The sequence below is a fragment of the Zootoca vivipara genome, chromosome 9 (assembly GCF_965207765.1).
Source record: "Zootoca vivipara chromosome 9, rZooViv2.hap1.1, whole genome shotgun sequence".
Classification (NCBI taxonomy): domain Eukaryota; kingdom Metazoa; phylum Chordata; class Lepidosauria; order Squamata; family Lacertidae; genus Zootoca; species Zootoca vivipara.
Window position 1 is genome coordinate 70,786,947 of NC_142592.1, and position 14,257 is coordinate 70,801,203.

The 14,257-nt window shown below is 53.3% G+C and overlaps 1 protein-coding gene across 1 annotated transcript in view; it reads left to right on the forward strand.

The window, feature by feature from the left end:
- SND1 (staphylococcal nuclease and tudor domain containing 1) overlaps positions 1 to 14,257 on the forward strand; it is a 219,504-nt gene that overhangs the window by 4,051 nt on the left and 201,196 nt on the right. Inside the window, exons 2-6 of the mRNA XM_060279344.2 lie at positions 2,561 to 2,710; positions 5,289 to 5,409; positions 8,608 to 8,686; positions 10,942 to 11,102; positions 13,884 to 13,975. Coding sequence (XP_060135327.2) covers positions 2,561 to 2,710; positions 5,289 to 5,409; positions 8,608 to 8,686; positions 10,942 to 11,102; positions 13,884 to 13,975 — 603 coding nt within the window. The remainder of the gene's footprint in view (positions 1 to 2,560; positions 2,711 to 5,288; positions 5,410 to 8,607; positions 8,687 to 10,941; positions 11,103 to 13,883; positions 13,976 to 14,257) is intronic.

Here is a 14,257-nt window from a genome sequence, read left to right on the forward strand (position 1 = left end):
GTGTTTGCGCAGAGTGCTTTAATAGACTGAGGCATCGCCTGCTACGTTTGAGGGCTGGCAATTCGGGTGAAAGGAGTTGAGGGGAGGAGGCAGCGCCCAAGGAAACCCCCGACTGCTGCGGCCTTCCTGCCGCTGGGCTTGCACCTCCGTGGCCTTTGGGGCAGGAACAGGGAGGCAAGCCAGGGTCCCAATTCTCGCTGCTGGTCCTGAGCCTGGAGTTGTTGCCTGGAGAAGGAGGCCGGAGAAGCCAGCTGTGGGTGACTCTAGCCTGTTCCCCCTCCCTCCTGAGCATGCCAGGCATTGCACCATCAAAGCCCCCATGTCTTTGCCTGCCTTGGCTGGTGGAAAGGCCAGAGGGACACCTGGAGATCTGGATCTGTGCATCTTAGCATCCTGCCAGGCAGGCACCACAGAGAGGATCCCAAGTCAGAGGATATTAGCTCCTCTCTGGGCTTCCATGACTAGCTGCAGCCAGGAAACAGATCCTGATCTCCATTTGCTACTTCTAAGAAAGGCAGCCACTGGCGGTGACCATGGGCCACGTGTTGAGGAGCCTGGGGAGGGGGGGGTGTCCATAATTTCTAGTGCACGGCTTTATATTTGCTGCTTTCAGCCAGGGCCTCAGAGCCTTTCTTGGGAGCGCGTCCCCACCTGCCTTGCAGGGTCACCGTGGCTGCAGCTTCCGTTGCTGCCCAGCGGCCGAGAGGAGGCCTCACTTGTGGCCCAGTGAGCTGCCTGGACCCTGAACCTTGGCAGGAGGAATCGCCCGGGACTGGCCTTGCCTCTCGCGTGCCTGTGCAGAGGGGAAATCTCCCCTGTGGGGCAGGCAGTGGGAGGGCTTGACCTGCTGGGTCCCAGGGAAGGGGGGGCTGCGTGCAGAAGGAAGGGCCTCTTGGACGCTGCTGTGGCTGAACCAAGGGAAGTCCCGCCTCTGGGGCTTGGGGGGGGGGTAACGTAAGGTTACCAGATTTTTTTCAGTGAATCTGGGGACACACTTCAGCTTCAATGGATTTTGTATGGGGACTGATTTGTAAATCCAGGGACTGTCCCCGGGAAATGGGGACATCTGGTAACCTGAGGATAACATTGATTGGCTGCTTCTTTGCCAATGGGTGTCTGAAGTTGTAAGGAATTATGCTGAAAGCTTTTGGTGGATTTTTTAAAAAAGCTTAATAGTGGTACAGTCGTACCTTGGAAGTCGAACGGAATCCGTTTCGGAAGTCCGTTCGACTTTCAAAACATTCAGAAACCAAAGCGTGACTTCTGATTGGCTGCAGAAAGCTCCAGCAAGCCAATCGGAAGCCACACAAGCCCCATCGGACATTCAGCTTCCAAAAAGAGTTCGCAAACTGGAACAGTCACTTCCAGGTTTGCAGCGTTTGGGAGCCAAAATGTCCGAGTACTAAGGCATTTGGGGTCCAAGGTATGACTCTATTAGTAGTAGTAGTAGTAGTAGTAGTAATAATAATGGTAATAATAATAATTTGTTACCAGTGCTTCACCCCATGGTCCCAGGGTAGGATAGAATGCTTTAAAACAACTCCCAACCAAAAAATGAGGTGGGTCCTAAGAACATACACCTCCAATTGCAAAAGAAGTCAGGGGGCAAAGAGATGTCTGTCAGCTCTGCATTTAAGGCACCAGATGCACCTCTGTGGGGAGGGGCTGCCACGGAGAAGGCCCCGTCCTCCTGGGATGCCACTCCCCTTGAGCCCCTGAAGCTTAAAGGACTCCCAAGAGAAGCCCCAAGAATTTCCTCAGGGAAGAAGGTAGCCATTTGGGTATCTGGGGCTGGAGTCGTCTAGGGCTTTAAACACGAACCCCTTGGCTTGGGCCTGGGAATGAACCGGCAACCAGGGCAGCTCAGCGTCACTTTTTGCAGCTCCGTTTTACCTTCAGGCGGATTGTGAACGGCTGCAGTTTGTGAACGGCTGCGAGCGCTTTGATTTCTTCTTTAGGATGCGATTTTGCTCCTTTGTGAATGGTCTTACTCTTTTCTGATCTGCCTTGACTGCCCAACGGTGTGAGCGAATGGCAGAAAGGCAGCATAGAAAATTCACATAGCCCATCCTCAACGTAACCAGCTGTTGGTTGGCTTGGGCGGTGGCCGGCATGCTTGAAAAGTGGCTGGGCAAAATTCATGGGCAGGAAGGAGCCCTAGGCGAGCGAGCGCCCCGTGAGTAAAATGGGATCTTGCACATTCAGGCGCAGTGCCCAGGTGCTGGCAGGGTGCCATTGAGGGTGGCAACAGCTGAGGAGGAGAAGGGTCCCTTGCCTTCAGGCTACCTGGGCACACCTGTGTGAAGCCTGACTCCGCTGACGCTCACGCCTGCCTGCTCAGCCAATGTCACTGTTATTATGAATTCCACCTGCCTCCCACCTTACCTCCCAAGACCCTCAACGTGGCTTACCTGGTCCTTCCCATTTAATCCCCAAACCCCCAGTCAGTTTCCCGGCCGAGTGGGCATTTGATCCCTGGTCTCCTATTCTGACGCTGCTCACTTTGGGGTTTGTTAGATGGTGCTTCTGATGCCCCCCCCTTCTTCCCTCCCCACCCCAGGTTCTCTCTGGCTGTGCCATCATAGTTCGCGGCCAGCCTCGTGGAGGACCGCCTCCCGAGAAGCAGATCAACCTCAGCAACATCCGGGCTGGGAACCTGGCACGCCGGGCAGCTGCGGGGCAGCCGGAGGGCAAGGACACGCCAGACGAGGTAGGTCGGGGGGGGGAGAGAGCTGGGGGGAAGCTCTGATCATGGAGGCAACTGAGGGCCTGATGTAGGGGGCTAAATGTCAGTGAGCCAGTGTGGTGTAGTGGTTAAGAGCGGCAGACTCGTAATCTGGGGAACCGGGTTCGCGTCTCCGCTCCTCCACATGCAGCTGCTGGGTGACCTTGGGCTAGTCACACTTCCAGGGCCATCTCAAGCATGTCGGGCGCCCGGGTGCCGTGGTGTGGAGATCGCTCCGGTGCCCCTGCCCCGTTTCTTGCCACGGCTGGAGGGCTGCTGTGCAGCTCGGCCACACGGGACCCCCCTGCCGGCCCCGCGCCACCCAGCCTACCCCTATAGCCGGCCCCGCGCCACCCAGCCTACCCCTATAGCCGGCCCCGCGCCACCCAGCCTACCCTTATAGCCGGCCCTGCACACTTCTCTGAAGTTTCTCAGCCCCACTCACCTCACAGAGTGTCTGTTGTGGGTGAGGAAGGGAAAGGAGAATGTTAGCCGCTTTGAGACTCCTTCGGGGAGTGATAAAGTGGGATATCAAATCCAAACTCTTCTTCTTCTTCTTCTTCTTCTTCTTCTTCTTCTTCTTCTTCTTCTTCTTCTTCTTCTTCTTCTTCTTCTTCTTCTGCCAGGACCTTTTTACCCACACAGATTTCCCTGCTGTGGAGGTGCCCGAGAGGGGGAGGCTGTGGGCACAGGGTGCGACCCACATAATCAAAGGGAGGGCTGGGCAGCCTGCTGTCTTCCCCTTCGTGGTCCAGAGGGGCCAGGGCTAGGGAAGCCGAGGGTCTTGGTGCCCATTGGCCTTCCCGGGTGGGGAGTTGGCATCCAGCAGTAGCCCCCCCCCTGCAATGCAGGAGACGTAACTGAAGAATCCCTGGCCACTGGGTGTCTTCACCCAAAGGAGGGCTTGTGGGAGGGGATGGGTGCAGGGGTACCGAAGGAGGGTGCCCAAACTGTGTGATTGGTCCGTTCTGAAGTTTTGCTAAAGGGAAGGGGCAGACTCGCAGCAAACCAGCCTGCCCCTTCTCCCAGCCTCTGCGGACGCAGAACCCACAGCAAGGAGACGGCATGTCTGCCCCCCAAGCCAGTGGGGATCCATTCTTTATACACAAAGCAGCATCCTTTCGCCAGGGCTTCCGGTGGCTTCAGCTGCCCAGGTGAGGGCAGAGGTGGCAAATGCCCAAATCCTGCAGATAAGCTCCCCTTTCTGGGCTCACAGATAAGGATGGCATCAAAGTCGTCCAATTAGCTTACATCCTAGCAAGCGGATTTAAGCATAAATGAGCTCATTGCTGCAACAGCTGCCAATTCATTCTGGGGTTATCTGGACTGCCAAGATGGCTCTTGCAGAGCTTCCGGAACAGCCCACCAGAGATGCCCCCCCCCACCTCGTGTTTTAAAAACAGAATACAGTGGTACCTCACAAGACGAATGCCCTGCAAGACGAATTTTTCGCAAGACGAATGTGTTTTGCGATCTGATGGTGATCTGATGGTGACTCGCAAGATGAATTCGTTTTGCGAAATATCCGTCTTGCGAATCGCCGTTTCGCATAGGAATGCATTGAAATTTAATTAATGCGTTCCTATGGGCAAAAAAAGGAAAGAAATTTCAATGCATTCCTATGGGAAACCACAATTCGCAAGACAATTTTTTTGTAAAACAAATTGACTCGTGGAACGAATTAAATTCGTCTTGCGAGACACCACTGTATTTATAAGACGGGGGATGGGGGGATGGGGATGGATGGTTCATACATTCCCTCTCTCCCCTACACCAGTGGCCTGGTTTGCACCCAGCGCTCAACCAGGACTTGTGTGGCAGCCAAATTATGTAGGGCCTTAGGGTCATTCCTGGTCCTTTCAGGCACACTATTGGTTGCTATTCCACTTCTTGCCACCAGTGGGCGACGTTTGGCAGGAAATGGCCTGCATGTGAGTTCTCCGCCCCCCTCCCCTCCATCACTCCCCCCCCTAGTTGCCCATCTTCTGAGGTCAAGGCCTGAGGTTGACCCTTCCTTCCTGGGGGTGGGCAGGGGGGGCATGGGGGTGGCCTCACCTGTGGGAGCAGCCCTGCTTGAGGAATTTGTCTCTTACCGTGTATTTTTATATTTTGAACCGCCCTGAGATCTACGGATGAAATAATAATAATAATAATAATAATAATAATAATAATAATAATAATAATAGTATTTATAAAATGAATAAATGAAAATCCCCTCTCTAGAGAAGTTCATCCGGCCCCAAGGGGTTTCCATTCTCCCCCACACTGGATGTTTTATCCATCATTTATCATCAACCGTCGGTATATACCACTTAATATGCAAATTTCCTAAGGAGCTTATATGAAGCACTTTTAAGAGTTGTTTCTGGCCGTGGAGTTTTTAAAAAAATTCTGTGTTACATGGGTGGTTCTTAATTGTTATTTTTGCAAGCTTACGGGTGAGTTTCTGAAAGCGAGGAGTCAACCTTGAAACAACAAGGGGGCTGGGAGTGTGTGTGTGTGTGTGTGGGGATGTGGGGCTGAGCGGCTCCTGTTCCTGACCAGCAACCTCCTTCTTCCTCAGCCCTGGGGGTTCCCAGCCCGCGAATTCCTGCGGAAGAAGCTCATCGGGAAAGAGGTTTGCTTCACGGTGGAATACAAGACGCCCCAAGGCCGGGAGTACGGGATGGTGTACCTGGGGAAAGGTGAGAGGATTGCCCCACACTTGGAGGGCAAATGCCCACAGCCCAGTCTGCCCCTCCTGCAGAGGATCCTTCTGTTCTCCTGTGAGCTCTGAGGTTCATCAGCCAAGTGGGGGGTGAGCGGAGGCTGAGCCTATTCTGAGTTCTTCAGCTCCCAAAGCCATCAAAAAAAGAGCTTGGTAGTCATGTGTTGGCACTGGCAGGCCTGGGGGCAAAAAAGGAGGCCTCCTTGGAAAACAAGAGGGAACTGTCCTCTGGGGGGGGGGGAATTGGCAAAGGGAAAACACAGCTGGAAATCTTAAGTGCTGGAATGTGGCAGGGTTGGCCAAGGTGGTGGTCCAATTTAACCCAGCTCACACAACTCTCTGTGCAATTATGTAGAACTCACCAAAAGACCCAATAGAAAAATAAGACATTTAAATTCCGTTTCTTTAAATATAGCTTTTACATAATGTGTGCAATACCAAAATCATGTCCACGTGTCTCAAAGCCAAAGTTCCGTCCATATAGTCCTTTGTTCAGAAAAGGAGAAGGAGCTCCAAAAGTAGACAACTTTGGGAAGTTCTATAAACTACAAGATAAACTACAACTATAAACTATAAACTACAAGAAAGAAGATTCCACCTAAACATTAGGAAGAACTTCCTGACAGTAAGAGCTGTTCAACAGTGGAATTTGCCGCCAAGGAGTGTGGTGCAGTCTCCTTCTTCGGAGGTCTTTAAGCAGAGGCTTGACAGGCATATGTCAAGAATGCTTTGATGGTGTTTCCTGCTTGGCGGGGGGTTGGACTGGATGGCCCTTGTGGTCTCTTCCAACTCTATGATTCTATGATTCTATATGATAATATAAAGGGTTGTGGGAGCTGTCTTTCTCTCTTCCTCTGCGGTCCAATTTAGACACATTCAGGGCGAGAATTTGAGCCTCACGCCAGCCTTGATGTGCGAATCCACCGGTGATTTTGAAGCCAAGCGGAGGGGGGGGGGTCCCGCAGGGGCCCTGCCAGTGACCAGGACGGTGCCCTGAGTTCCAAGGGTGCTGACCCCTTTGCCCTGCCCCTTGCCCGCAGTGTTTGCCTAGAGAGCAGACAGGCTTGGGTCGCCTGCTGGCTGTGCCTCATGCCAACCGCCTGCCCCCTTGCTATGGGAGAGCTGAGCGGGAGCTGAAGGGCAGCCAGTTTGGAACAGTGTCCCAGTCTAAAAGATTTCCTCTCCCTTTCTGCTCCCCTGCTTTTGAGTTTTCTGCTCCGGAGCTACTTTCTTTGGGGGCTAGGTTTCTGCAGGAAACAGGCCAACAAACAGCTTATAATGAGGAGGGCTTGTCTAGGCCTGGATTTTCTGCATTTCGGGTGGTGGTGGGGATAGAAATGTAAAATAAAAATTCTCTGCCCAGATGAGGCCTAGCCCCTCTCTCCCCTTCCCATGCCCGTCTCCTGCCCCTCAGCTGTGGGACGTCTCCTTCCTGCCTGCCTTCTCCCCCTATCCTTTGCCTGTCTCTCTCCAGTGCTTTGGGGGGGGGCTGGGGGGGACTCTGCCCCCCCCTGCCCGCCCGCTGATTTGTGCATCTCTCTCTGGGCTGCGTGCCAGGCATAAATCTTCAGAGGTGGGCAGCAATGCCGGTATCTCTCCCGCTTGTCTGCTGCCACGTGAAGGATTTTTATGCCACGCTGGCCTCGTCTTGCTGCCGCCTGACAGCCCAGGATTTAGTTGTAGAAGTGGACATTTGCTAATTAACTTCTTCAGCTTTTAAAGAGATCCAGGTTGAAATTGCTGGCTGGGCAGATCTGGGCAGCTGCTCCCCCCTCCCCAACTCTCTGGGCTGGACTGCACCACTGGTTTGGGCGCGAGAGGCAGGCCCGGGACTGGGAGTGCATTTGCCAAGGGGGTGGGTGGGTTTGAGGTTGGGTGATGCTGGAGGGGTCCCAGGCAGCCCCCTCCCCCCGGCTTGACAGAGCCTCTGGATTCCTGGCCTTGGGCTGAACTTGAGCGACTTGGGCTCTGCCTGCATGGCTGCCTCCTGAGATGCTCCTGCTTGGGGCAGAGGACAGCTTGGGGCAGCCCAGGAGCCCTTTGCTCCTCCCCCCAGTGGGTGCCCCCTCTGCCTCTGGGTGCTTCCTTGCCCTCTGCCTTCCAAAGCCCATGGAAGCTTTTTCGTGACCTCTACAGTTAATAATAATAATAATAATAATACAGTCATACCTCGGGTTATGAATGCTGCGGGTTGCGTATTTTCGGGTTGCGGACCCCTCCGAACTGGAACGGGTCACTTCCAGGTTTCAGCGCGTGCGCAAGAGCACAAAATGACATTACAGCGCCAAATCGCATCACGCACGTGCGCAGACGCAGTGCTTCAGGCCACGAACGCTGCAGGTTGCGAACGTGCCTCCCGCACGGATTACGTTCGCAACCGGAGGTATGACTGTAATTTATTATTTATTATTTATACTCCGCCCATCTGGCTGGCCTTCCCCAGACACTCTGGGCGGCTTCAAACAAAATATTAAAATACAATAGTCCGCCAAACCTTAGAAGCTTCCCTAAGCAGGTCTGCCTTCAGGTGTCTTCTAAAAGTCAGATAGTGGTTTATTTCCTTGACATCTGATGGGAGGGCGTTCCACAGGGCGAGTGCGACTACCGAGAAGGCGCTCTGCTTGGTTCCCTGTAACTTGGCTTCTCGGTGCTGGACCTCAGTGTCCGGGCAGAACGTTGGGGGTGGAGACGCTCCTTCAGGTATACTGGACCAAGGCCATTTAGGGCTTGAAGGGTCAGCACCAACGCTTTGAATTGTGCTTGGAAAGGTACTGGCAGGGAATCGGGTTGACGTACAAATAAAAGAATGGCAGCTAAAAATATAGGGAAAACTCCCACAGTCATTAACAATCAATTCAAACTATACACAAATGTATTTAATCTGTTAAAAACATGCAGACAAAAGCAGCATGGCACCAGCCCCCTCACTGAAAGCATTTCTTCTTCTTTTAGTTAAGATTTTTATTTTATTAAAAGCATTTCCACCCACAGTGGCTCTGCCCTGCCTCTGAAGTTGCTTCTGAATCCCACTTTTGCAGGGGAGAGGGCTCTTGTGCCCGCCTGCTGCCTGCAGTTTGGTCACGGAGAGAGCCCCCCGGGGCCTGATCCTGCTGGCCAATTCTTCAGTTCTTGGGCGCTGTGCTGCCTCGCTAACCTGGCTGTCTTTCCTTGGCAGACACAGCTGGGGAGAACATCGCAGAGTCGCTCGTGTCCGAAGGGCTGGCCAGCCGCCGGGAAGGCTTGCGTGGCAACAAGTACGTCTCCTCCGGAGGACCTGGGCTTCCCTTTTGACGTGCCCCCTGGGCTGCCGGTTCTCCCTGGCAAACTCTGGGGTGAGGGTGGCTGGGGAGCGAGGCTTCCAAGACAGGCCTTGGGAGTCCCATCTCTTTACAAAACAAGCCGCCCACAGCCAGCCTCTTGCCCCCTCCAAGACTGGCAAATGTGGCTGAAGCGTCTCATCGACGAGAGTCCGGGGAGTTAGTCTGGAAGGAGAGGTCTCTTGCAGAAGCCTCTGCGGCTTCGCTTTGCTGGCAAAACAGCCCTGTGCCTTGTTCCAAATCCCCCTTTGTGCCCGGGGACCTTGACTGCTTTCCTCCAAGACCCCATTCTTGAGCTTGGGTGAGGATCAGGGGGTTTGTGCGCTGAATCAGAAGCCCCAAGGGGAGCAGGGGGGGGTCCGTGGGGGGCAGCGCTGCCTCGTGGCCCCAGCATCCCCTGGGGTGCATTTTGCCAGGGATGTTGGCTGTGGCCCTGCAGCTCCTGGCAGGTTGGCTGTGCCGCAGCAGGAGGCAAAAGGCAGCCCCCCCCTTTCAGGCCTGAGCTGTGCCTCGTGCCAAGAAAGAGTGAGAGCGAGAGAGCATGCCTGCGTGTGAGAGAGGGAGCGGGGAGGGCCAAGGGGGCCTGATGGCTCCGCTGATGTGTTCGCGGCCTCGGAAGAACCCCAGAGTATTCTGCGGAGGCGTCTGAGGCCGCGGAGCCTGGCCTGCTGGGCTGGCTGCCATGCGATTTCCACCGGGGCCTCGTCTCACTTTGCTCATGTTCCGCCTGAACGGGAAGCAAACACTGAGAAGGGGACGCTCTTGCCAAGGCAGGCTGGGTCAGCGGGAATCCCCGCACCGCAGGGCGGGCAGCTGCCAGGGCCCCCGAGGAGCTGGCGAGATGCAACCAGCGCTCGTCCCTGGAATGCTTGCAGAGTGTGTGTGTGTGAGGGGGGGGGTTCGTGAGGATGGCGCAGCTTAGCAGGCGGAGCTGCCCTTTGATAGCTGCCCAGGGCTGAAAGTCCGGTGGATTAGTTTAACCGTTGCTTGAAGCCAGGGGAGGGGAGAGCGCTGCTCCTGTGCTCGGATCCTGCTTCCTGCAGGGAAATGTTCAGCCGCTGAGAAGAGGGTGCTGAATTGGATGAGCCATTGGCCGGATCCAGCAGGCTCCTCCTATGTTCTTAATAGCACTATCCTTTCTGATGCGTAGCGCTGTGTTGGCTGATGGAGGTGGCAACAATTCGCCGCAAGGCAAGAGGGCAAAAGTGGTGGTTCTGGTCTGCCAAAGGCCTGGTTGCTCACTCTGGCTGTGAAGTGCCGTCCCTGAGCCCCTGCCCTCTGTGTCCCGCTCAGGCTTTGAGCCAGAGACTGTCACGGGAGCCCTGTTCCCTTATGTACCCCGCGACAGGGTGAGGCTGGAAGGGCTTGGGCTGAATTGGGGACCCCCTGGTGTCACGGATACATGAGGGTCTGTGGCAGGATCAATCTCTGACCTCCCACCTTTGCGTTGTACATGACTAACCGGCTGAAATTATTTTCTTTCTCTGGCAATCCCTCGTAGCCGAGTAAGATTGTCTTCCGTACACACGGTTTTAACAGCGAGTCCGTAAGTGAGTGTGGAGGCCAATTCTGGACCCACACGTCCTTCCACAGTGGGGACATTGGTTCCTGGGCGGGAGTTGATCCCGGTGTAGATTTGCCAAGACATACGTGGAGCACAAAAGCTTCTATTTGGACATTACGTATGTAAGAACTGAAGCATTTGTATTGTATTTCCTGTTCTAAACGTTGGCCTTTAATTGCTTCTACTCAATTAGACAATGTGAAAAGAGTTACGTTTATAAGATGTGTAAAGAATTTATATAGTTAAACACAGCCAGTTACGTTGCGGGTATATTTGTTAGTTGAATTTACGTAACTATCGGTTTGACAGTTTTGGGAAACAAAATAATGCCTAGTGAAAATCCGGCCCACCAGTAAAACTTCCCAGTAACTAAGGCAGCAAGGACCAGTCTTAGCGCTTAGTGAAACGAGGGTGTCTAAAGTTGGCAGCAAAAAGGTCCCCTAATCCCCCCCCGCTCTGATGACAGTTGGGAGAGCATTCCACCATTATTTGGGTTGTGGTGTTTTTTTTTGGCACTGTTAACAGTGCAGATCCTCCGCATGCCCTCCCTGGGAAAGCTCTGCGGGGCTCAGGTGACGACTGTAGGGTTGGGTGGTTTGTCTGACGGCCGGCCTTTCTCTGCCCCCAGTCCAGAGCAGAACAGGCTGGCTGAGCTGGAGGAGCAGGCCAGGATCGCCAAGAAGGGCATGTGGAGCGACGGGACCGGATCCCACACCGTCCGGGACCTGAAGTACACCATTGAGAACCCCCGGCACTTTGTGGACTCCCTGCACCAGAAGCCTGTCAATGGTGAGTCGCCTGGCGGTTTAGGGGCAGGGCTCTGGCCAAGGAGGGAGGGCGGCTGCTGGGGGGGCAGTGCCAGGGCCCTGTGGGCCTGCAGACGTTCCTCTGTCTAAAAAAGTTTCTGCAGAATCCTGTGTTGCCAAACAGGAAATAATAATAATAATAATAATAATAATAATAATAATAATAATAATAATTTATTATTTATACCCCGCCCATCTGGTGGGTCTCCCCAGCCACTCTGGGCGGCTTCCAACAGAAAAATAAAATACAGTAATCTATTACAGGTAGGTAGCCGTGTTGGTCTGGGTCGAAGTAAAATAAAAAAATTCCTTCAGTAGCACCTTAAAGACCAACTAAGTTTTTATTTTGGTATGAGCTTTCGTGTGCATGCACACTTCTTCAGATACAGTGAAATAGAAGTCCCCAGGCACTTATGTAGAGAAGGGGTGGGGATGGGGAGGGGGGATCACTCAGAAGGGTGGTGGAAGTGGGTGATTGACTGACTGATAGCTGTTGATGACCGAAAACGACTGCAAATGGTTTTGCATGAAAAAGCAAGGGTTGAGATGGCTGAAGATCGCTTATCATGTATAATGAGATAAGAATCCGATATCTCTGTTCAAACCAGGTCCCTCCATGGTTTTGAGCTTGGTGACAAGTTGTAATTCAGCAACTTCTCTTTCCAGTCTATTTCTGAAATTCTTTTGTAGTAAGACAGCTACTTTGAGATCTTGTATAGAATGTCCTGGGAGATTGAAGTGTTCTCCTACTGGTTTCTCTGTCTTGTGGTTCCTGATGTCAGATTTATGTCCATTTATCCTTTGGCGTAGGGTTTGGCCTGTTTGTCCAATATAGAGAGCTGAATCTATTAAACATTAAAAGCCTCCCTGAACAGGGCTGCCTTCAGATGTCTTCTAAAAATCTGGTAGCTGTTTTCCTTTTTGACATCTGTTGGGAGGGCGTTCCACAGGGCAGGCGCCACCACCGAGAAGGCCCTCTGCCTAGTTCCTTGCAACTTGGCTTCTCGCAACGAGGGAACCGCCAGAAGGTCCTCGGTGCTGGACTTCAGTGTCTGGGCAGAACGATGGGGGTGGAGACGCTCCCTCAGGAATACTGGACCGAGGCAATTTAGGGCTTTAAAGGTCAGCACCAACACTTTGAATTGTGCTCGGAAATGTACTGGGCGCCAATGTAGATCTTTCAAGACTGGTGTTATGTGGTCTCGGCGGCTGCTCCCAGTCATGTGTCTGGCTGCCGCATTCTAGATTAGTTGTAGTTTCCGGGTCACCTTCAAAGGTAGCCCGACATAGAGCGCATTGCAGTACTCCAAGCGAGAGATAACCAGAGCATGCACCACTCTGGGGAGACAGTCCGCGGGCAGGTAGGGTCTCATCCTGCGTACCCGATGGAGCTGATAGACAGCCGCCCTGGACACAGAATTGACCTGCACTTCCATGGACAGCTGTGAGTCCAAAATGACTCCCAGGCTGCGCACCTGGTCCTTCAGGGGGGCAGTTACCCCATTCAGGACCAGGGAGTCCTCCACACCTGCCCGCCTCCTGTCCCCCACGAACATTACAGAGGGCCTTCTCGGTAGTGGCACCCACCCTGTGGAATGCCCTCCCACCAGAGGTCAAAGAGAACAACAATTACCAGACCTTTAGAAGGCATCTCAAGGCAGCCCTGTTAGGGAAGCTTTTAATGTTTGATTTCTGTATTTTAATGTTTTGTTGGAAGCCGCCCAGAGTGGCTGGGGGAACCCGACTAGATGGGCGGGGTATTATTATTATTAATAATAATAATAAATAATAATATTATTAATAATGATAAATAATAATATTATTATTTTTAATAATAAATAATAATAATTACTTCTGTCTGTAGATCGCCCTTGAATGAGACAGACATAAAATAAAACCAAAATAAATAAAACTGCAAGTGGGCATTTGGAAGGCAGTGAGTGGAAAGCTTTGTGGAATAGAGATGAGGGTTACTATACCCAGGGGAAGTAAGAAGAGAAGAATCTGGATCAGGTGCTCACAGTGGCTGACTAAGACGCTCATTATGGGAAACCTTCCAGCAGGATACAACCCCCCCCCCCCCGAGCAACTACAGTCTCTAGCCATGGGCATTCAGGTGCCTTGCTACCTCCAGTTGAGGGAGAGCTATTGTCCCTGGCAGCCAATAATAATAATAATAATAATAATAATAATAATAATAATAATAATAATAATTTATAGCCCACCCATCTGGCTGGCTTTCCCTAGCCACTCTGGGCGGCTTCCAGCAAAATATTAAAATACAATCATTCACCAAATACTAAAAGCTTTCCTAATCAGGGCATAGTTCTCTTCTCTTCCATTAACTTGCGCAACCCTTTTGATAAAGTCCTCCGCAAGTGGGAGGCCATCACCTCCTCCTGTGGGAGGGAGTTCCACAGTTCAACTCTGTGTTCAAAGTATTCAAATGCCCTCCGTCAGCGTGTAGACCTTCCTGGACCCGGTTTGGGGAGGCATCTGGATACAAGCTGCCTGCGGCCACAGCCGGACAGGGCTGCTCTTGCGCTTGAATCCGGCTCTGGAGAATCCCCCCATGAGACCAGGAGGTGAAGGTCCCAGCTCCAGTCCCCGGTTTCTCCAGGGTGGGCTCCGGAGAGCCGCCTCTGCCCGTCTGTGTAGGCAGCACTGAGCTCAGTGGTCTGACTCGGAAGGAGGCCGATTCCTGGGCTGCTGCTCCTTCTTCCGGGCCGCTCAGCCCTAAGTGGAAACTCTTTCTCTCCCGCAGCCATAATCGAACACGTCCGGGATGGCAGTGTGGTGCGGGCTCTGCTCCTTCCCGACAACTACCTGGTGACCGTCATGCTCTCAGGTATCAAGGTGAGCAGCTTGGAGGCCCTGCCCCCTCCTCACAGCACCCAGTGCGGCTCCTGCCCTCTCCTCTGTGATGCCTGTGGGGTGGCGAGTGCGAGTTCTGCTGACTGAATCGAGGGAGGGGGAGGGGAGGGGTTCTGGGAGCGCCTGCCCAGAGGAAGGACTGGGGGCCACCCGAGGCCGCTCTCTGAGCGGGCAGGAAGATTTTGGGGCCCAAGGAGTGGCTCCGTGTGTGGATTCGCCCCCTGCCCCCTGGAGTTTGCCTCGTGCCTTCTCCCCATGGGTCGC